This window comes from Rousettus aegyptiacus, unplaced genomic scaffold, assembly GCF_014176215.1.
Source record: "Rousettus aegyptiacus isolate mRouAeg1 unplaced genomic scaffold, mRouAeg1.p scaffold_m13_p_2, whole genome shotgun sequence".
NCBI lineage: Eukaryota > Metazoa > Chordata > Mammalia > Chiroptera > Pteropodidae > Rousettus > Rousettus aegyptiacus.
The window spans coordinates 131,986,901-132,011,444 of record NW_023416295.1 but is presented as its reverse complement, the minus strand read 5'-3'; the positions used below and the strand labels follow the sequence as shown (position 1 = coordinate 132,011,444).

The window sequence follows — 24,544 nt, the reverse complement described above, 5'->3', positions numbered from 1 at the left end:
AAGCCAAGGACACGCAATCATAATGGCAAGAGATAAGGTACCAAGACAGAAGAGCTTGGCAAAAAATATTCGACAGGATGAAGACCCAGGATCTACAACCAAGAATACTTTACCCAGCAAAGCTATCATTTAGAGTTGAAGCACAGATAAAGAGCTTCCCAGACAAAAAATAAGCTAAAGGAATTTATCACCACCAAGCCAGTATTACGGAAATGTTGGGGAGACTTCTTTAAGAAGAAAAAATGCAAAACTCGCTTCTAATTAAAAGACACACAGAGACTAAAAGGAAGAGGATGGAAAAAGAATATTGCTTTGATGGACCTAGAAGGTATTTAAGTCAGACAGAAAAATAAACACTATATGATGTCACTTATATTTGAAATCTAAGGAATAAAAAGAGCAAACTAATCAAAAACAGACTCACAAATATAGTGCACGCTTTGATGACAGAGGGGAGGAGAGTTTGTGGGGCTGGAAGAATGGGGTGAAGGGTTAAGGAAGTACAAATTAGTAGCTGATGGATGGTCACAGGGATGGGGAGCACGACATAGGGAATGAAGTTAACATGAATACATTGCCTAGGTGGAGGGTCAGAGGAGGGAGGGAGCAACTGAGGGGATCATTTTGATGAACTATATAGATGTCTAACCGATATACTGAATACTTGAAACTAATTAAAAATTTTTTTTAAAAAAAGACAAACGTGGAAAGCTTGAGGGATCCAATTTGAGTTCAATATTAGAAAGAATTTCCCAAAAATAAAATACTGTGCCTTACCTAGAAAGCCAAGAACAAAACAACACAAAAACAAAATGTAACTACAGAATGATCTTTCCAAACTTAAATATATTTAAATGTATTTAAATAACTTCACAGCTTAAAGTATTTCAGTGATGTTCCATCACCTACATATGGAATAAATAACACTTGATTACTTTCTGGTCCATTCTAACTTTCCACCCTCATTATTTTCTATACTACTCTGTCAAAAATTATTTTCACTACAGGCACACTAGGCTACTTTCTGTTCTTGGAGTAAGTCACATTTTTAATCTTGGGACATTGCCTAGATAGTACCATTACTTTGCCATCACTTGGAACTAATCTCAGCTCAATCTGCCAAGTCTTTGCATAACTCTTACTCATCTTTCTAGTCCATCTCACATATCTTTCTCAAGGGAGCACTTCCTTATCTGCCAAATTGGAATACAATTCCCGAAATATGCCATACTTACACTGATGTGTTTTTTATGAAGTCATGTTTTATACTGATTAACTCTATGGACTGTGGATTATGCTGCTTTGATTTGAAATTTAGCTTTGTTCTTTAATTGCTTTGTAATTTTGTGTAAGGTAGCCTGGCATTTCTGGGCTTAAGCTTGCTCATTTGGAAAACAGAAATAATAATTATTATACTCCCCACAGTTTTAGAGAAAATTGAATATAATAATATATGTAAATGTAATATATGATAAATATGGTTCATAAAGTGATGTTATCTATTTTAATGTCCAGAAAAATAGAAATAAATAACTTCCGGAACCTTGAGACTGCTATAATGAAACTGTAGTCATTTCAAAGCATTCAATAGCACCTATAATTTCTTCGAATTTAATGTTTTTAATAGATTTTGTTTAGATTTTTTTTGTTGTTAAAATAATGCACTAGTACAAAAATGAGTGTATTGGGTAAAGTTACTCTCAAAGGCATTTAAATAGCAGTTCTTGGTTGCAAGGCTGGTGTTGAGTGGGACAATAATTTTCTTTTTCTATTCAATACTTTAAAATTGAATTCAATTAAACTCAGCACTCTTTGGCCAAACAGTAATAGCACACCTAGATGTTCAGTATAGAAAAAGAAAAATACTTTTGCTTTAATTTTTTGTTAGTAAAAGAAAAGGAGAGATTGGTAGAGATTTCTTTTCCCTTCCCCACCATTTTTTTTCTTTTGCATTAGTGAACTGTAGAAAATCTTTTTATATTTATAATCTGTAGCAAATTTCTAAATATATGCTGCTTTAAAAAATATTTCGAAAACCCATATATAGAAGTCTATTATTACCAGAACATGGACTTTATACAGTGCTATTCCCTAGGATGCATCTTGCATAAAAATCTTGGCAATCCTTAGGCCAATTTTTCAACCAGAAGTTGCAAAAGTTGCAAACGTGTTGTCAGTCTTAACATAAAATATGTAAAATATCCTAATTTGCAACAACAACAACAAAAGATACAGGATCCAAACAGCCACTGTCCAGCAAATGTATTTTGATGGCAATTGTATGGTACCTGGCCACAGCTGTAACAAATGCCTTAAGACACTGTCTGTCTTTTGCTGAACAAACCTTAGCTATATTTGCTCAAAGAGTTGATTATTTATTAGAGAAATTAATAGAAGCAATCACTCAAATATCATCTCTGAATAGGGAATGGTATGGTACAGATCCTGATATTGCTAAAGGACTGTGTTGAAAGAAGATTGAGAAACCTGGGATTGGAATAGTGGGAGCGCTGTCAATGCATGCGGTTTTTCTGGGCATATGAGAAAGGTGCAGAGTTATCCAGGGAGTGGTTTGCCAGTTCTTATCAAATCAGATTCCCTGATTTTCTCTCTCCCTCCCCCACAAGCATCTGAATGATGAAAGGATTTAAAATTTCTCTTTAAGTAACCTCATGCTGCCTAATTATTACAGAGATGAAGGTGGAGCATCGAAAAGCAATCAAGAGCCAAGTGATAGAGAAATGTTTGAGACAGCCCAAACTAAGAGTTTTGGGAAAGTCAAAGTTTTGCTTACAAAGTTGTTTCATGATTCTAGAAATTTCATGTTTTCTTAGTTACAAAGAATATATACACCTCACTTCTGATCATGTAGGACCAGCTCGTATCTAATGAACATTTCTTTTAAGAACTAGAAAAAGATAAATAAAATGCAAAAAGCATATTTTTGAAAGTATTGGGAAGTCTAACAAGGCTGTCAAGAGTCAGAGACCAAGACCTCAGAGGGAAGAGAAGTATATTGAGATGAGCTTGATATTCTGTATTGTCTTGTCAAGGCTTTTATATATTTGTACGTGGGGCATGGTCAAGAGAAGCCTAGCAAAAACTGATAGTTAAGAGGCTAAGAACCTTAGGTGAGCTTTCAGCAATTTGTGGGTATATGAACACAAAACTTGAAGTTCAGAGCTACCAAGGCAGTTGGGATTTGTTGGGCCAAGATTCCCAAAAGAAGCAAATGTTTTCAGGTGAGCCCAACATCCTGCATCAATTTTCCCCAAAAGATATCTGTCATTTCCGAAGTAGCACATGACAAGAAGATAAGAAGCTGAACAGGAAGTACTGTCTCAGGCTGAGAAGCCAAGCAGATCTAACTGTAGTTCAAAATTGGAGCTTAGGGTCAGCCAAGAAGAGGTGAGTAGCAATGACTCCTCTAGTTACAGCCATGGAAGGTCATGGAAGCACTACACTGTAGGAGGAATACTAAACAAGAAATTCATCAGTCCTTACAACCGAAGAAACAATTTTGAAAAAGCCCAATGCCAAATATATTAAGATGATTTCCCTCTAACTGCTTGCATAAAGCAAAAGTCATTCTTTTGTGGAGTAAGATAACACCAGAGCTTCAATTTTATTTCTAAAAGTGTCAGGTATTCCTTAAAATGGGACCAAATAAAAAAAAAAGAAAAACACAGAACAGAACCACAGGTGCTCTAGATATTGGATGTATTAAACATGCATTATATTTTTTTATATTCATTCATTTCTTTATTCAACAAATATTTGCTTTTTCTAGCTCTATTAAGATATAATTGACAAATAACATTGTGTGAGTTTAAAGTGTAAACAGAATGATTTGATATATGTATATATTGTGAAATAAGTACCATAATAAGGCGAGTTAACACATCTATCACCTCACATAGTTACCATATTTTGTGTGTACAGTGATAACATTTAAGATCTACTCTTTTAGAAAATTTAAAGTATGCAATACAGTATTGTTAACTATAATCACCATGCTGTACATTAGATCCCCAGAACTTATTCATCCTGAAATTGGAAGTTTGTACCCTTTGACCAACATCTTCCCAATTCTCCCACCCCCTGGCAACCACCAAAATATTCTCTGTTTCTATGAATTTAGCTTTTTTAGATTCCATATATAAGTGAGATCATATAGTATTTATCTTTCTCTGCCTTATTTCACTTAGTATAATGCCCTCGAGTTTCATCCATGTTATCACAAATGGCAAGATTTGCTTCTTCAGATGGCTGGATATTTTTTCCATTGTGATATATATACACATATATCACATTTTCTTTATCTATTTATTCATTGACAGACATTTAGGTTGTTTCAATGTCTTGGCTATTGTGAATAATGCTGCAGTGAACATGGGTGCAGATGTCTCTTCAAGGCAGTAATATTATTTCTTTTGAATATATATATCCAGAAGTGGGGTTACTGGATCATATGTTGGTTTTATTTTTAATTTTTTTGAGGACTCTCCCTACCATTTTCTGTAATAGCTGCACTAATTTACATTCACACCAACAGTGCACAAGGGTTCCCTTTCTCCACATCCTTGGCAACACTGGTTATCTCTTTAGACATCCATTTTAAAATGACTGATAAATGTGTTTGAGAAAATAAATGGTAAAATAGAGAAGTTCTCCAGAGAACTGGTATCTATAAAATAGAATCAAAAGTAAATTCTAGAACCAAAAAATATAATGACCAAGATTAGATTAGAAAAAGAAGAGATTAATAAACTAGAATGTGGGTCAATAGAAAATATCCTGACTGAAATACAAAAACCAAAACAAAATGGAAAATACAGCATAAAATCATTAAAATCTGCGGGAAATGCTAAGATCTAACATATATGTATTTAGAGTTGCAGAAAGAACACAATGGGACAGAATGATACGATTTAATATGAAAACGTAGTTAAACAGAAATTGAAAAATTGGAAAAGTAAAAAGGGAACATTATGGTGATACAGAGATGGTAATTACAGCAAATGGCTTAGGACTAGGGGAACAAAGAAAAGAGATTGGATCATCAGCAACTAGAAGCCTGCAGGAAATTCTCCAGGAGCTGAAACTCAGATCTCTGCAGAGGGGTACTGCCCATCTGTGATGATACTATCTCAGGAGCTCAGAGTGTGTAGGGGTGGGTGGGGGGTCTTGTGGAGCTAGGAAGGGGAGCTTTCTTGCTACTGCTATGCCTGAGAGGGCAGGAGAAGACTAGTTCTGGGAGTGCTGAGAAAAAGCTGGAAAGCACAACTCCAGCTATTGCTTGAGTGATGCTAACAGGAACAGCAAGCAGTCTCCCTTTAAGTGCCCCCTAAATAAAATGGGTTGTCAAAGAAGAAATACACTGTCTAAATGCTGCACACCATAAAGCCTAAGGGTGGGTTTGGAGATAAGAGAGAGGAGCTTAACCACTATGAAGCTCCAGCGGGACAAATACAAAAGTAACCACACCTAGGCATTTCATAATAAACTACTGAAAACCAAAGATAAAAAGAAATATTTAAAAACAGACTGAGACAAAAGACAAATTACTTTTAAACAGTACCACTGAGGCACAAGCAACCATGTTCCAGGCCTGGACTTTTATTTCAGGGCTTCCTATGTGGCTTCTTTCCAGCCTGCCACTCTTCACAGTGTGAGGGTCCTGCAGAGTTTAGCTGATAGACCCACCCACAGCCAGCAAACTAAATATAAATCATGCTCCAAATACTGGGACCCCAGAATTCCCTGCCCCAACAGTCTCAGGTCCACTGCAGGTTTCAGGAGTGTGCACACCAGGCCTGAGGAGCATGCATGGAGTTTGATTGTGTGAGATGAATTCTTCAAGCATGCAAAGACCCTCTGACTTCATGGAGGACTCAAGGGTGGGACAAGAAAGGGCCTTGGGCCGAGGGCCTCCATTTGTACTTTTTACCTGGGAAATAAGGGGTGAGCCTGCCTTCCAAGGAGCAACCATTAAACTGCAAACTGATTTCCCAACAGAAGTGATGGAAGCCTTAAGATAGTGGATTGACATTTGAAAATGACGAAAGAAAATACACGGAAAGGAAGCTCAATACTTCAAAAGGTACCTCAAATTGAAAAAATAAAAATAAAAAATAAAAAGGTACCTCAGAAATAAAGGAAGAGCTTCTCCACAGCCACACACCTGACGGGCTGGGAGGAGGGTGGCCCAGGCCCAGCTCATTAGTTACGCACGCACCAGGGGCCGGTCCCGCCCTGCCATTCTCGGGCGTCGCTGTGTCGCACCCGGCTCTTCCTGGTCAGGTGGCCAGCGGCCAGAGGGGAGAGCGCAGCCACGAAGGGAGGAAGCTTAAAGGACGGCCGTCCCCGGGGGGGCCTCTCCCCCAGCGCCCCCGCCTGGCCGCGACGTGCAGCTGCCTGGGCGAAATGCCACTGCCGCCCTGCCCCGCCGTGCTGGCCTCTGCAGCTGCAGTCGGACTGCCCAGGCCTGCGCCGCCTGCTCGGTGACACTACAGCAGGACCGCAGACCTCGAGGACGACCCCAACTTCTTCAAGATGGTGGAGGGCTTTCTCGACCGTGGCGGCACCACAGTGGAGGGCAAACTGATGGAAGACGGCAAGACCCCAGAGAGCAAGGAGCAGAAGCAGAAGCAGAACCTAATGTATGGCACCCTGCGAACCATCAAGCCCTGCAACCATGTGCTGAAACTGCCCTTCCCCATCAACCGCGGCAACAGCTCTGGGAAGTCATCTAGGGCTAATAAACCCAACACAACCAGCACTGGGCTCCCTGCAAAGGAGGTAAACGTGATAGTAAAGCAGATAAAGTAAAAGCTTTGGCTTCTCCTATGATATATAAATGTGCCGTGGTTGATGTGTCAACTGAGGGTACTAAAGCTGATGTTAAAATCGATCCTAAGAACTGTAGTAATGAATTGGAAAAGATCACAAGGAGATTCTCCACGGAACTAGTGAAAAAGGGCTTAATTGGTCCTAGCGCTGATGTGCCTTTCCCAGACACCGGCACAGGAGAGCTGCAGCTGCCCTAGATTGCCGGCACCTATGCCAGCACCATAGAGCACACTGCTATTAATGCACAAGCCTGCATTACTGGTAAACCCATCAGTCAAAGTGGTATCCACGGGAGTATCTTTGCTACTGGCCATGGTGTTTTCCATGTGATTGAAACATCTTCATTGAAGCTTTTTACATGAGCATTTTAGGAATGACTCCAGGGTTTGGAGAGAAAATATTTGTTATTCAGGGATTTGACAATGTGGGCCTACATTTTATGAGATATTTGCATCTTATTGGTGCTAAATGTGTTCCTGTTGGTGAGTCTAGTGGAAGCATATGGAATTCAGATGGCATTGATCCAAAGGAACTAGAAAACTTCAAATTGCAACACTGATGGATTCTGGGCTTCCCCCAGGCAAAGCCCTACAAAAGAAACATCTTGGAAGCAGACTGTGACATACCGATCCCTGCTGCCAATAAGAAGCAGTGGACCAAATCCAATGCACCCAGAGTCAGAGCCAATATCATTGCCAAAGCTGCCAATGAACCAACAACTCCAGAAGCTGATAAGATTTTTCTGGAGAGAAACATTATGATTATTCCTGACCTCTGCTTGAATGCTGGAGGAGTGACAGTGTCTTACTTTTAGTGGCTGAAGAATATAAATCACATCAGCTATGGCCATTTGACCTTCGAATAGGAAAGAGATTTTAACTCTTACTTGCTCATGTCTGTTTCAGAGAGTTTAGAATGAAAATTTGGAAAGCACCTGTTTTACCCACAACAGGATTCCAAAACATTACCAAGTACATCCAAGAAAAACTGTGCATTCTGCCGTAGCGTACACTATGGAGTTTTCTGCCAGGTAAATCATTCACATAGCCATAAAGAACAACCTAAGATTGAACCTGAGAGCAGCTGTCTGTGTCAATGCCATTGGGAAAGTCTTTAGGGTGTACAGTGAAGCTGGTTTGACCTTCAAATAGATGGATCATTGCTGATTTCTTAACTACCATCTTTACCTGTAACTACTGCAAACCTATCACAGGTTTACATGTAACCACAGAAATCTCTTTCTCTTATGGACATCATTCTCAAAAAGTCAACCTAAATCAGCCCTTGAAGAAAAAAGAAGTTCAGGTTAGGAGATCATATACAGGTCGGTAAGTGTGTGAGTATAACTTGCCTGTGAAGGACATATGAGATATTTTGCCTTTAAATAAAAAGTCTCCTTTCATCTGGTCATGCTCCCTTGCTCCATAGCTTGTTCCAACATGTTAATTACCTTTCACTGGAGCCAAGCAATTAGTTGCTTGCATTATTTTGCTCTGACCAAGTCTGGGATGGTATGACACATTTAAGAAGCGGCATTTTTCAGAAGATGATAGGGTCCTAAAATGAGTTATTGTTATTTCATATCAGTGAAATAACTCAATTTCACAGGACGCAAACAAAAATAAAAGCTGTTTCTCTTTATGCATTTTAATCTTTTAGAATGAAGTAAGTACATGTTGCTAAAATAAAATTGCCTTTATTAACATAACAAGCCTAACCTTGATTCAAGCAGTAAATGCTTATAAACATAAATGAAAAAAGCTAGTATTTTATGACATAAAACAATATCACTTATAGCTCATCAGTTCTGTTTTGTCCAGAAAAAAAAAAATCCAAATGGATAATTATCTTCATAACTGCAAATGAGGGAGGCTTTCTTTGTTAAAACTATCCGAATTTGCTAAATATAAGTATGACATGTAGTTCAAATAATGCATGTTAATTAATGTTTCATTTCTTTTGAAGATCTGTTGTGTTGGGCAATTGAACAATAATTCAGTTAGAGTAACCAAAAAAAAAAAAAGTATTTGGTATCCCTCTCTGCAGTCTACCTGACCACTCAAAGTACTGACAGCCTCCCCAGCTCTGCATGATTTTGTGTCCCTTTTCTTTTAGAAGCATCACATGCTGTACACAGGCTTAATTAACAAAGTGAGGCTTAACACATTGGATTGAGTGTTTGGGATGTTTTTGGCTAGAGCCTTTTGCACAGTAGTATACCAATAAAATACCAGATATTACTTAAGTAATGAATGTGCCTTTTAAAAAGAAAGAAAGAAAGAGAGAGAGAGAGAGAGAGAGAGAGAGAGAGAGAGAGAGAAAGAAAGAAAGAAATATTTTCAGACAGACAACAACTGAAAACATTTGGCACCAGCATACTTGCATGACAGAAATACTGAAAGGATTTCTTTATATAGCGGGAAAATGTTCCTAAATGGAAACATCAAAATAGAGGAATGAATTAAGAGCACCTGAAAGTTTGAATCTGTGGGTAAATTCCAATGAATAGTGACCTGTATAATAACATAATAATGTCTTGAGACATTGTACACACACATACATATGTATACATATATACACATATATATGCACACATGCACACACACACACACACACACACACACACACACACAATCAAAATGCACCACAATAACAACACAAAAGGTTAGGGAGGGATAGAAAGCATTAAAACTATCTTTTCATTGCCCAGAAAGTGAGAAGAGTACAATTTATAGAATACATGTGATAATATCCAGGGTGACAACTAAAACAAGAATAAAAGAGTGCCTCCTAATGGAAAGGAAAGAATAGAGTGATTTTTTTAAAAACAGTTAATCCAAAATAAGGCAAGAAAGAGGAAAAACAAATACAGAGCACATGTGACAGAGAACAAACGGTGAGATGGGAAATAAAATCCAACTACATCCAACATCAGTAATTATATTAAATATAAAAGGCCTAAATACTCCAAACAAAAAATAGAAATTATCAATGAATTTCTGCTTAAAATAGTTTTCCCTTAAATACCATGTACAGAAAAGTTAACAATAAAAGGATGAAAAATGTTATATCTTATAAATATAAAAAAAGAAATTTGTAAAGTGGCAATAAGAAATTTGTCAGAGCCTCTTCTTTGTCCATTCCCAGGGAGGAATATTAGAGTTAGAGAGGAAAATCATCAGAAGGTTATTGTAGTGGAGTGGCACTTCTATTGTAGTGGGGTACGGTCTAATTAAAAAGAATAGAGATAGTTTTTTAAGGAGCAATATTCTCTTTACCTCGAACATGCAGATGTAGTCCTGGGCCTAGAACCGCTGGAGCCAATAACAAGCAAACCAACAAACAAAATACCACTCCGATTTCCAAAAATCTCTTTAGAAGGGTTTCACATTTACCACTCCTCATGTTCAGGAGAGGCACACATTCACTCAATTGATCTTGGAAGCCTTTCAAAATCTTACCATGTCTTTAATAAAAATGTTTAAATTTTTCACTACAAATGTGCAATTAAGTAACTGTTCAATAGGTTTTTTATTCACTTGATATAATTTACATAACTTGTAATTTTACATATTTGACCCTTTTTACCCCATCTACTTCCCCCTCCCCTCTCCCCCCACCCTCTGATAACCACTAGTTTATTGTCCATGTCTATGAGTCTCTGCTTGTTTGTCCTGTTCATTTGTTGCTTTTAGGTTTATATCCTACATATAAATGATGCTATGTGATTTTCAATTTTTTCTATCTGGCTTATTTCACTTAGCATGATAATCTCAAGGTCTATCCACGTTGTCACAGATGGGAGTATTTCATCCCTTCTTATGGCTGAGTAATATCACATTGCATATATGTACCACAGATTCTTTAGCCAATCATCTATCGTAGGACACATCAATTGCTTCCAGGTCCTGCCCACCATGAATAATGATATGAACATTGGTGTGCAAATATCTTTTCAGATATGGGTTTTCAAGTCTTGGGATAAATACACAGTAGAGGGATTAGTGGATCATATGGTATATCAATTCTTAGTTTTTTGAGGAAACTCCATACTGTTTTCCATAGTGGCTGTACCAATTTGCAGTCTCACCAACAGTGTATGAGGGTTCCTTTTTCTCTGCATCCTCTCCAATGCTTGTTATTACTTGTCCTGTTGATTATACCCATTCTAACAGGTGTGAGATGGTAGCTCATTGTGGTTTTGATTTGCATTTCCCTAATAACTAGTGATGTTGAGAATTTTTTCATATATTTGTTGGCCATTTGTATATCCTCTGGGGAGAAGTGTCTGTGCATTTTTTGATTGGATCATTTGTTCTTTTTGTCGTTATAGAGTTGTATGAGTTCTTTGTATATTTTTGATATGAGGCTCTTATCAGAGGCACTGCTTGCAAATATATTTTCCCATTCAGATGGTGTCTCTACCTTGTTGATGATTTCTTTTGCTGAGCAGAAGCCTTTTAGTTTTATGTAGTCCCATTCATTTATTTTTGCTTTTACTTCCCTTGCCTTTGAGATCAAATTCATAAAATCCTCTTTAAGTCCAAGGTCTTTGAGTTTACTTCCTATGTTTTCTTCTATGCATTTTATTGTTTCAGGTCTTATATCCATGTCCTTAATCCATTTTGGGTTAATTTTGGTGTGTGGTGATAGACAACAGTTTAGTTTCATTCTTTTTCAGGTAGCTTTCCAGTTTTCACAGCATCATTCATTGAAGAGGCTTTCTTTTCTCCACCGTAGGTTTTTGGCTCTTTTGTCAAAAATTACTTGCACAAATAAACATGGGTTTATTTCTGGACTCTCATTTCTGTTCCACTGGTCTTTGTGTCTGTTTTGCTGCCAATACCATGCAATTTTGATTACTGTTGCTTTGTAGTATAATTTGAAGTTGGGCAAAGTGATGCCTCCAGCCCATTCTTTTTTCTCAGGATGGCTTTGGTGATTTGGGGTCTTTTGTCCTCCCCTAAAAATCTGATGATTTTGTCCTATTTCTTTAAAAAATGCTGATGAGATTTTGAGGGGGATTGCATTAAATCTGTATAATGCTTTAGCCAATATGGTCATTTTAACTATGTTGATTCTTCCAATCCAAGAACACAGAATATCTTTCTATTTCTTTGTATCTTCTTTGATTTCTTTTAATAGGGTCTTATAGTTTTAATTATATAGGTCCTTCACATGCTTTGTTAGATTTATTCCTAGGTATTTTATTCTTTTTGTTGCAATTGCAAAAGAAATTATTTTTTCCACTTCTTTTTCTGACAATTCATTATTAGTACATAGGAGCACTATGAATTTTTGAACATTGATTTTGTATCCAGAAACTTTATTTGCTTATTGTTTCTAGCAGTGTTCTTGTGGAGTCTTTAGGGTTTTCCAAATAGAAAATCATGTCATCCACAAATAGTGACAGTTTGACTTCTTCATTTCCTATTTGGATGCCTTTTATGTCTTTCTCTTGCCTGATTACTCTCGCTAGGACCTCCAATGTTATACTGAATAACAGTGGCGATACTGAACAGCCTTGCCTTGTTCCTGATCTTAGAGGGAAGGTTTTTAGTTTTTCAGTATTAAGTATAATGTTGGCTGACGGTTTGTCATAGATGGCCTTTATTATGTTAAGGCACTTTTCTTCTATACTGATTTTGTGAAGTGTTTTGATCATAAATGGATGCTGTATCTTGTTCAATAGGTTTTAATGGATACTTTTGACCCATTTTTGTACATTAGTCATGTTGAAATGTGTTTCTTGATCCAATGAGATGTAAGTTATTGCTCCAAATTGATATAAAATCCTTATTTCCAGGACCTCGATGGTGTTTCAGCTGCTGCTTCAGTTAAAAAGTAAACAAATACCAAGGAGAAATAAGTGTATATTTTTGTTAAGATCCTTTTGAATCCTTTAGAAACATTAGTAATGACCCTATGTCAACCACCTGTTAGCTTTGGATCAGTCTTTGTTCTTGATTCTCCCCATGGCCAGTTTCAGGTAGTTTTCCTCTTGTTAACACTCAGGCATTACACTAGTAACTTCCACATTAGTGACTTTGGTGGGTGACAATATCATCTGTTTTGGTAACACTCATTGTTGCATGGCTTGGACACTACCATGCATGCCAAAAACTCCAGACTGCCTGGATTTTAATAGTAAATACTTAAAACATTGGTCCATTAGAATTACGGTCCCAGAGGTGTATCTTATACTATTACCCTTTGCATGTCTTCAAAGACTTCCTCTGTTCTGACTCATTTAAATTTAGTCTTTTTTTTCTAGTCACTCTATGTTGGGGATGACAGGATACCCAAATGTGGTATCTGTGTCTACCAGAATCTGTATAGCTCCACACCTTGTACCTTTTTCTTATTAGTATAACCCATGATGGTCAGGCTTCAGGGAGAGAGTTGTTCTTTACTATTTGTGAAATGTCCCTAGAGGCCTCAACCCAGGATATTTCCAGAAATTTGACTGATTGGCTGGGCTCAGCCATGTCAGCCATCCTTGACTACTCCTGCAACTACCATTTCCAAATAATATTGGCTTCCTCTTCCAAAGAGGAAATTATCTTGAGATTAACAAGGTAATGAGTCAACTTACTTGTGAAAGTGGCCAGATCTAAATCTTATTCCATCAGGTTGCAACAGTGTTCAGGAGAATCCAGGTGCCATTTTAGATGAACAGTAATTGCATGACAGAGTCTGTCTACACGGAGATGTACTATGCTTGACCTACTTTCCAGAATGGGATTCAAAAGCCAAGTCACCTTTAGCAAACCGCTAACCTATAACCTGCTGAACTCTTGAAAGGTTTTCCTCCTGTCTGGCATAGCAAAGGCTATCAAGGGAAGAACTTTTAAAATTGAATAGTCAACAGTCAGCTGTGCAATTTTTTTTCAAAAGCCACATAGGAATATTATGGAGAGAATTAGAGGAGGCTTGCACTCCTTACTCTATTTTTTAATAAAGGCTGAGTTTCACTGTCCTCTCATACTCGGTACTACTTAATAATTACTATAGAAGAGTGTTCAGGAAATGCTAATAGATCCTATTCAGCATGTAATTAGAATCAGGCAAAGGATGGACTTGTCCAACATTTCGCTAGAAGCTGGTAATGACAAGGTCCTCTACTCATGCATCATCTCTCTTCCATATATTTGGGCCAATGTGATACCATCTCTTCATCATACAGAAGTTCAGAGTTGCCAAGAACTTCCTTTGGGAATGACTTGTTTCATTTGCCACCTGGAATTTCACCATTAGAGACCACGGTATTGAGAATATCATCGGTCAGGTTATACCTAAGGATTGGATGATTAGCCATGCTAGAAGTAAGAGATGGGGGCACGCTAAGAACAATCAGCCAGCGCTTCAGTTCATGGCCTACAATGGTGTTTCACTAACAGCACTCAAAGTAGTGCTCGTCGTTCATCACCAGTGCCACTGCCTTCAGGGACAGACAACGCGATGATCCAGTTGATTTCATCAAACAGCCTGATGGTGACCTCCTTGTCGCAGGTGCTCTAATGATAGAGACACAGGTTATTCACAGTCCATTGCCACCATGGATGTGGTTATAGTCCCCCCATGTTTCCGAATGCCAACATTGGTGAGATGAACAAATATGTTATCCAATTAATTCACTGGCACTTGAGGTATATTTTATTGTGCAAATCAGCAAAATGCAAGTTTATAGTTTATATATAGAAATAAATATATATATTTATACATATACACACATACATACACATACTGGGCAGTTTAGGCAAATGACTGGTTATTGAATTTCTTTCCTTTAAACTTATAATTTTTCATTCATTTTTATCTCCAACTCACATGTACACAGCAGATTTACCTGGTTGGACTTGGCTTAGAGTATCAACTAAAAAATATTTCTTTTTTAAAAAGGAAAATTATTAAATACCCATTGCCTTCTCTGTCTCCTATGAACTTTCTTATCAAGTGTTCACATTTGATGGTTTTGGTCATTGCTTCAACTCAGAAGTTCTAAATGCACACTTAAGGGAATCCCATGAGTACTCTTCACTATAACCTCTTATTTCAAGTTCTGACTACAGGGAATAACAGGCCTTGCTTCAGCCATTCTCTGGACTATGGATGCCCGAGGGTCAACCCTTAAGCTACCTAAACATAGCTGCTCTGAGGGTTAGGACAGAGTATCCTATATATGGCTGAGATAAGGTGTTTAGAAAAACAGAGGAACAAACGGAGGCGTGCCAGTGTAATGGTGTTACAGACCATTTGAAAGAGAACTCCCCCGTAGCATTCCACTTCGGTAGTGAAGAATACAAGAAAACATTTCTTTATCAGTAGAATTTTATAATCTCAGTCATAAAACCAAATATAGAAAAATATTTCTCCAGATCATTTTCATTCTTAGTATTTGATTCAAACACAAGCCCTGCAGCCACACTGGAGAGCAGATTGTCTTTGGAGAGGATGTACAGGTAACTTACATTTGGGCATTGGAGAGGAGATAGGGATCTGTTGTTGGCTGATCAGGTGAAAAGTAAGGACTCAAAGTTCCCCAGGTTATAAATTTATTGGGAAAAGGGTGGCAAAGTAATGGCCATGATAGGAAATAGACTTGGCCACCATGGTGAATCCAACAAGTGGTCCAAAGTTCCAAATCTAGCACATCAGAACAAAGCTGAAGCTGATGGATAACATCCAGTGTTCAAACAGGCATTTTTATAGACCTGAATGTTTGAGCAAAACCAAAGTCAAAGGACCCAGAAAGGCCTTGGTACTGGACTAATGAGAAATACGTCTTAAGATAAAGCTCAAAAGATAAATCCAATTACCTGCAAAACTGAAATATACTAGACTAAAAGCTCTATTTCTCTCTTTAAGAAGCCTTCTTAGACTGGACAGAGAACAGTTATTCAGTAAGAATCTCTTCTAGTGGGACAGGAAACAGCCACTGCTGGTGATTCCAGAATACTTTAGGTGTCCTGGCAAGCTCTCAAAGTTGCCCACCTTTTCTTTCCCTTGTCATCCCTAGACTCTGCTGTGCTTTCCTTCCGAGTAATAGTGCCCTCAGTAACTTCGAGATATTTAATCCTTGGATGCTTTATGTGATTCCAAATGCCAAATTGTCTTTCAGCTGGGAAAAGGAGAGCATCTATCTTTAGTGACTTCAAAACGACATTATTATAACCTTTCAGTAAGGAACAGGAGCAGTAGTGAGTGGCAAGAACAACTTTAACTGTGATAGGAGACAATCCTGATGAGGATAGTATTTCTTTTAGGTTACAATTGTAATCTCAAATAATGACAATCCACTGAATAATATTGTATAGGTTTTTAAAATGCACTTCACATATGTTGTTACATTTAATTCTCATAACAACTCTTAACAGAACAGTATATTATTATCCCAATTTTCAACAAAGAAACAGAAGTCAAGGACAATTATGTAACATGCACAAGGTGAAACTGGGATTTTATTTTAGTCTGATGCAAGAGCCTACATCCTTAGTCATTACACTATATTGTCTACCAACTACCCAGTTAAGCTCTAGCTATTAAGAAATACCTGTATTTTACCAAACATGCCTTGCTATTCTTAATCTTAATCCTCCCACTAAACAGCTACTTCAATCTAAATATGTTTTCATCCCATCACTCCATAGAGAAATCATACCCATCCTTAAAATTTTTGCTCCATTACCTTAAATTAGATAACATTACTGACTTGGCTCTAAATCACACTTACAGTTCCCATTTCATTTAACCACACTCCGATTTAATTGTTTGTCTTTATTTTTTTTATTCTTCTTTGTACTATTATATTTTTAAATACAGGCATCGAATCTTCTTTATGTTCCATGTGACACACAAAACTTGGCCCATGGTGGAAGTTAAAAGACATATTTTCTGAATGATTGTGATATTAAAAAGGAATCAATGCTATGCATTGATTGGAGAACAATAGAAATTTTACTGCCGTGCTTTATCATATTTAATGACCAGCCTTCGTAAATGGCCTTGGGGAACCACAGCACAATCACAGAGTTGATTCTCCTTGGACATTCTGTTCACGCCAACCTCACATCTGCTCTTTGCGCTTTTCCTGGTAATTTACCTCCCAACCCTGATAGGGAACTTGACAATGATGCCAGTAATCAGAGCTGATTCTGACCTCCACACACCCACAGACTTCTTCCTCAGCCATCTCTCTTTCTTAGACCTCTGTTTCTCATCTGTCACTGTGTCTAAGATATTGGAAAACCTTCTTTCTTAAAGGAAAATCATCTCAGTAGAGTAGCTCACTGGCTCAGGTCTTCTCTGTGTTTATCACTGTAAAGACTGAAGCCTGTCTGCTCTCACCAATGACCTTTGACCGCTACGCTGCCTGCTGCTCTTTGGCCAGGTGATGAGTAAACAGCAGTACATACAGCTTGAGTAGAGTTCATGGAGCCTGAGCATTCTAGACACACTTCTCAATGTCCCTCTGGCAATGAAAATGAACTTGTGTAATAGCCATATTATTCCACATTATAGCTATAAGCTGTCCTCTGTCTTCCTCTCTTGCTCAGATGTCACCACTAACCTCATTGTCATGTCTGCTCCTTTGTCCCACATGGCCTTGTAACTTCCCTCCCAATCTTCTCTTACATCCACATTGTCTTCACCATCCTGAGCATCCACCTTCACTTCTGGCAGAAGCAACGCATTTTCTCCCTACTCCTCCCATCTCACCACAGTGTTTGTGTTCAAGGGCTCAGGCTTTCTCTGCTATCTCATGCCAACCTCTGGATCCTCCCTGAAGTTGATCTTCTCTGTGCAGTACAATGTGGTCACCCCCATGCTGAATCCTCTTATCTACAATCTGAAAAACAAAGAGGTGAAGGCAGCTGTGAGAAGAATACCAGGGAAGTATCTACCATGTTCCTAGTGAAAAAAATAAAGTTAAAGGATAAGAGAGAATCTGGATAATATGATACTAACCACACATTATGAGCGTTGACATTGAGAAAAACTTCTTGGCTCTATACAATGTCAGATGATACCAGATAAATAAGCAGTGCATAGGAAATAAACTCAGAGATATTAGAAAAGTGTTAATTTAGTCAAAACAAAGGGAAAATAGAATAAATATCTTAATCCATAAATGTGGTAATAAAAGTATTGGTTCATTACTTTCAGTACTCCCCCAAATATTCATTTTGCTCTTCTTTTAGGTAAAATATCTGTGTCTTCAATCATTATTAGTAATTGAGTTTAGGAGAAGGCAACGAAAGCCTTAACTTACTCTTAAGAAAAGGTTCTGAATGGTTGAGCAAAATCAGTAATAGAATTTAGGAGGAGAATAATGAACTTCAACAGAATTGCACTAGTTATAAGCAAAAGAATCTGAACATGCTAAAGAAAGTGGGTTCATCAATCGGGAGAGAGAAAGATTAAAATAAACCTACCAAACACAATTGTTTCTTGTGTGACCTTCCCAGAGTACCCTTAAATATGCATATTCGTATGTATAATTAAGTTACATGTATAACTGTATCTTAATTACATGTATCCTTGGATACAGTGTGAATAAATGTTATAATTATAACTAATTCAAAACAAAATACTTTAAACTCCATATAGAGTAATAAAGAAAGTGAATATATTTTTTTTAAAAGTAGACTTCATTTTACCAAACATCAACGAATTGTGTTTCTTTTGTTTATTTATTTTACAAGTAACTTGGAGGAAATATGCCAGAACAGTCTAGTTTGACTGAAAACCTTATAGTTCATTATAAATAAGTAAATGAAAATTTTCATTTGTATAACAATCTATTCGTACTTAAAACTATAACAAACCTTTAAACAAATGCTCTCCTAAATGCTCCCAAATCTGGGGGTACTCAAATTGTAACAGGGCCCTGTGCAGGAATCTAAATGAATCCAGAAAACAACTAAATTTGAATAGACCATTTAGGCAAATAACTTCTTTTTGTTTGCTAATTTTTTTTTTTTTGTCTTTTTACTTATTTGATGGCCAAGTCATTTTATCCAGTAAACTTAACTGGAGGTGATTTTCCCTAAAATGTCCCAGAGAAAAGAATTAGCCCTTAGAGTGGCAATTAAAAATACTCCTTTCCTGCTTAGGGAGCCAGGCAAATAATACTTTGGCCACTCTCTCTTACTTCAACTCCCATTAGATGAAGAAGAGTTTAGAATTAATGATTATAAGTCATTGCATCATCCAGTCATTACAAAGGCCACACATAGCAGATCCCTATTAGTCCTTATAAAATTCAGTGTTGAAAACAGTTCTTGACTGAGTCCAATTTCACATGTGACTAGATAATATAAAAGCTGTTGCCCTCACCATGTCCTGGACTGTGAAGGGCAAGGAGTCAAACCAATCAGCTGCCTAAACATAGCTACTCTGTGGGCTGATTAAACCAAAACAATATTATGTATGACTGAGACATATTAGAAACAGGGAAAACTAAAGAGTTTGAGACCCTTTGAAAAAAAGGAACTTCCCTATGACTATATAAATGTATTAGTGTAGAATTCAATAAAACACTTCATTATCAATAGGATTTTATAATCTACCATACCATGATACAAGATTTAGAAGCCTCTTTCTCCAGATCATCTTCCTTCTTAGTAGATGAATCTGAATAAAATTCCTGCTGCCAAGTTGGAAAGCAGATTGCTTTATTGGACAGGATGTACAGGTAATATATTTGGGGGGTATGGGAAGGATTTTGAGGTTGGGTTTATGGCTAAAGAGTTAAAATGTATGGATTTAGAGGTGTCTCTTGGCTGAACTTTGGATTTACTGCAAACAGCCAGGACCACGGAACTGACCCAGCCAACCTAACAAGTCCTATGAGTGACCCAAGGTCAGATCTCAGGATGTAAAGCCAAAGCTGGAAGTCACGGATAAACAATTCTTGTTTGAGAAAATAGAGCATTGTAATCCAGACCTGAAAATTTATGAGAATCAGAGTTGAGGAACATGAGCACAATCTGGCCATGAAGGAGAAAGCTGAGATATGAAAACTAAGACGACAGTCAGAAATTTAGTCTATGTATCTGTACAACAGAAGAATATAAAGGATTCAATGTTCTATTATTGTTCAGAACAGCCTTCTGAGTTTGAGCAGAGTAAAGTTGGTGGGGAGAACCTTCTTCCTGTGGGGGCTGAGGTAACAGCAATGGGTGTTTCCAACAGAAACCAGTAGCTGTGAGTCAAACTCTCACTGTCCTATAGGATGAATTTCTAAACTTTTTTCCTATACTGTCTGGGAGTGTGGTCCAGAATGTATAGTACTGAGCAGAGTCCTCTGTCCTAGCTGCTGCTACAGCCAAGATACCCACACTCATACCCCCTAGCAGAAACTCTTTCAAACATTCCTCTTGGTTACTTTTCTATAGACATTCACCCCATTCTGGGATACACAGCCATCCTGGGAATGCTCTTTAGGGTGGGCCCAGGGCCTACACTGAGTCCCTACTACTTTGTCTCTTCCTTATCACAGCTGTGGTTTTGCGGCTATGCCCATCAGCAGCAATTACATGCTCTCTTTTCCAAGTGAAGGCACCTGCAGTAGTGGCAAAGCGGAGCCAGCCTCCACCCAATATAATCCTACACTTCTAATTTAACCTTCCAGCTTGGATCATGGGCAGAGAAGGGCAGCCACAAGTAGTGATTTCAATGTGATCTTCTAACACATATCTTCAAAAAGACATATGAAGTAATAACAACAGCAGCATTAGCAGCAAAAACTTTGGTATTTGATAGCGCCTCACCCTATGTGAGAATTCAGGTGAATTTTGCCTATCTTACAATCTCAAATGATAACAATAATAATAGTTAGAAGTAGGTGCTTTTGAAAAACTTTATATTTAATCTCACATTTAATCCTAAAAACACTATGTGGTACTATTATTATCTGCATTTTATACATAACGAAATTGAGGCAAAGGGCCTTATGCTCTTATACAAAGTCATATTGCTAATTAATGGTAGAACTGGGATTTGAACCTAGTCTGATACAGGACCCATATGTTTATCCCCTGATTTCTGGTGCCCACTTATTCCTTAGGCATGTTTTCAGAACTACCCATATTTTACCAAACATGCCTTCATTTTTCTCAATCCTAAACATCTGAACACATTGTCAGTGCAAACTAAATATCTCTCAGAAACACATTTGCAAGAGCAATCATACATTTTCTTAAAATTTTATCAAATTCACTCTATGTAGTATCATTATTGACCCTCACTAACTTAGAATTTTAGAATCCATTGGATTAATTATATTTATGTATTTTGCCTGCATATCCATGTTCTTCAATGGACAATACTAAGAGCATGGACCATATCTTAATCATCTTTTTGTTTTCAGTGGCAGTCACAAAACTTAGGTCATAATAGAGAGCAAAATTATTTCCTGAATAACAGCGATATGAAATGAGAATCAATGCAATAAGAAAATTCCTTGAAGGATCATAGACCTTTGACTCCCATGCCTTTTCATATTATTTCTAGGGAAACAACTTTGTAAATGGCCTTGGGGAACCACAGCGCAATCACAGAGTTCATCCTCCTCGGACTGTCTGCCAACTCCCACGTCCAGGCTGTGCTCTTTGTGTTGTTCCTGGGGATTTACCTCCTGACCATAATGGGAAACTTGGTTATGATGCTGGTGATCAGGGCTGATTCCCACCTCCACACACCCATGTACTTCTTCCTGAGTCACCTTGCTTTTGTTGACCTCTGCTTCTCTTCAGTCACTGTGCCCAAAATGCTGGAGAATCTTCTGTCCCAGAAGAAAACTATCTCAGTAGAGGGCTGCCTGGCTCAGGTCTTCTTTGTGTTTTTTGCTGCAGGAACTGAAGCCTGTCTGCTCTCAGTGATGGCCTATGACCGCTATGCCGCCATCTGCCACCCACTGCTCTATGGGCAGATTATGAGCAAATCACTGTATATGCAGCTTGTGTGGGGCTCGTGGGGACTGGGCTTTCTGGATGCACTCATCAATATCTTCCTAACTATGAATATGGTCTTCTGTGAGGCCAAAATCATTTCCCACTACAGCTGTGAGATGCCCTCTCTCCTCTCTCTGTCTTGCTCTGATATCTCCAGAAACCTCATTGCCTTGCTCTGCTCTACTATCCTGCATGGGCTGGGAACCTTCCTTCTGGTCTTCTTATCCTACGCTCGTATAATCGCCACCATCCTGAGCATCAGCTCTACCTCAGGCAGAAGTAAGACCTTCTCCACCTGTTCTTCCCACCTCACTGCAGTGACGCTTTACTATGGTTCAGGTTTGCTTCGCCATCTCATGCCAAACTCAGGTTCCCCCATGGAGTTGATCTTTTCTGTGCAATATACTGTGGTTACTCCTATGCTGAACCCCCTCATTTACAGCCTGAAAAACAAGGAGATGAAAGCGGCTTTGAAAAGAACTTTGGAAAAGTATCTGCAACACATCAAGTACTAAAATAAAAACAGAGTATGGTGGGAAAATGGAATAAATCTGCATAGAAAAGGACATTAGGTGAGTTTACGGTAGTAAAGAGTATTCCTGACCACTTAAGTTTCAGATGCTGCAACCGAAATTAGAAGTGCGTGGGAGAATGGCATAAAGTTATTATAGGAATGATAGTTCGTTTTCATTCCTTTTAAAGGCAAAGCAAATTATTAAATAATCACCATAATCTAGAAAGTTTTGTCCTGAACATATTTTTCTCATTCTAAAACATTTGCTTTAGGCTTCACATTTGGTAAAATTATTTTTTAAATCATGAATTTATCATTATTTTTATTGAGTTGGGGGAGTACACTAAAAGCTGCACATTTGATAAGAAGATAGAGTCATGGATCTGCAAGAGAGAAAAGTCATAGATAAGGGTAGATAAAAAGATTGTACTGGCACTTATATTTAGTTTAATAAAGCAAGAAAAATATCGAAGAGCATAAAAGTGAAAAAAAATAAAACTTTTTAACTTGCAGATGAAACTGTCGAGTCTGTAGAAAATCCAAAGAAATTTATAAATTATTGGAACTACTGAGTGAATTTACCAAAGTCAATAAATTCAAAAGCAATATACAAAAAGCATTTGAGGAGGGAATTCTGAAAAAAAAATGGTGGAGTAAGGACCGCCTAAAATTCTTTACTCTCTAAAAACAAAGAGGACAGGCAAAAATGGTCAGAACCAAATTTTCAGAACTCTGTAAGTTAACCAATGATTTGCAGCAACTGTTGGAACATCTAATGAAGAAAATTTTAGAAAACAATTTCCTCTTGTCGAATTATTCTTAGATGATTTCTTCGGCTTCTGAAAATTCGCGGAGGTGTTGAGAAGGGAGTTCTGCAGAGGTTCATTTGGGGCACTGGGTCCCTGGGTGGGAAAAGGGGCATCAAAAAGGGGAAATGGAGATGAAAAGGAAAGTGACACATCTCTCCTTATGTAGACTCAGGTTCTGTGTCCTGTGCTACTTGACCAGCTAAGTATTAGACCAGAGTCGTCCAATAGACCTATAGTTACAATGTGTTCTATATCTGCACCGTGAAGTACAGTCACCACCATCTGCATGTTCCTATGGGGTGTTTAAAATATATCTAATGCAAATGAGAAATTAAAATTTTTCATTTTATTTAATTTTAATTGTTTTTAATTTAAACGAACACATGTGGCTTGAGGCTACCATATGGGCAGTGCAGTTCTCAGCCGGAGGTTGGCAAACTTCTTCTGTAAAGGGCCAGACAGAAAATATTTTAGATTTTGAGAGACACGCAGTCCCTGCTGGAACTACTCAACTCTGCCATTTTTCTGCAAAAGCAATCACATACAATAAGTAAATAAATGAGCTTGGCTGTGCTCCCATGAAACTTTATCTACAAAAACAGTCAGTGAGCCAGCTTTGGTCCATGGCCAGAGTTTGCCCACCTCTGCTGTAGACCATGAAGATCCACAGATGCCCCAGCACATCAGATGCTTTAGTGCTCAGTTATTTCCCTGGACTGACCCTTTTACTATCATTTACTTATTTTCAATTTATTTCTTTTACTTACCCTATCAATTTATTTAAGAATTTTTTAGTTTCATATTTGATTGACCAGGTGTAAAACTTATGTAGCAGTAGTGTTTGGGGACTTTAAGTTCACCACTTTGCTAAGTACAATCTTTGTAATACACATCCCTCAGGTCTCTCAAGTTTAAAACTTGGACGAAACTCTGATTCCTCTCTCTTATTCACCATAAGCATCCAGAAATGATTAAAACTTAACTCTTTAGGTGTTTTCTCCCTTTTGTCACAGCCTTAGTTTAGATCTTCATTATTTCAGAATTGCTATAAATATTCTCATAATTTATCTCCTTGACCAAGGCTCTACTGCCCTCAAATCTGCCTTCTATACAAATTATACAATGTTACATACAAAAATGCTTATATGTCCATGTTCTTCAAAGCTTAAAATCTGTATGCCCAGTGCTTCAAGAAGTTAAATTCCAAGTTACTTTATTTAGCATGACATAATGAAACCACACATAATCTACCTCTGTCTACCTCTAGGCCTCATCTCTAATTGATTTCAGTTTAAAGTCATTACATTTGTGATTTTTCCCACATGAGTCATGCTATTTTTCATCTACTTGAAATGCATTCAAATTTCTCAGTTGATCACTCATCTTCAAGCATGCTGGATAAGAAATATCTT

At 37.8% G+C, this 24,544-nt stretch overlaps 1 protein-coding gene and 2 pseudogenes across 1 annotated transcript; all 3 read left to right on the top strand.

Moving 5' to 3' along the window:
* The first annotated feature begins 6,426 nt into the window (after window positions 1-6,426).
* Window positions 6,427-8,181, top strand: LOC107514292 (annotated as a pseudogene).
* An 8,670-nt stretch (window positions 8,182-16,851) lies between these two features.
* LOC107514281 lies at window positions 16,852-17,767 on the top strand (annotated as a pseudogene).
* Window positions 17,768-21,385: 3,618 nt separating this feature from the next.
* LOC107514283 (olfactory receptor 8S1-like) lies at window positions 21,386-22,324 on the top strand. The gene has a single exon (XM_016151849.2). It carries the CDS (start codon window positions 21,386-21,388, stop codon window positions 22,322-22,324), a length of 939 nt encoding a protein of 312 aa, XP_016007335.1.
* Window positions 22,325-24,544: the final 2,220 nt, after the last annotated feature.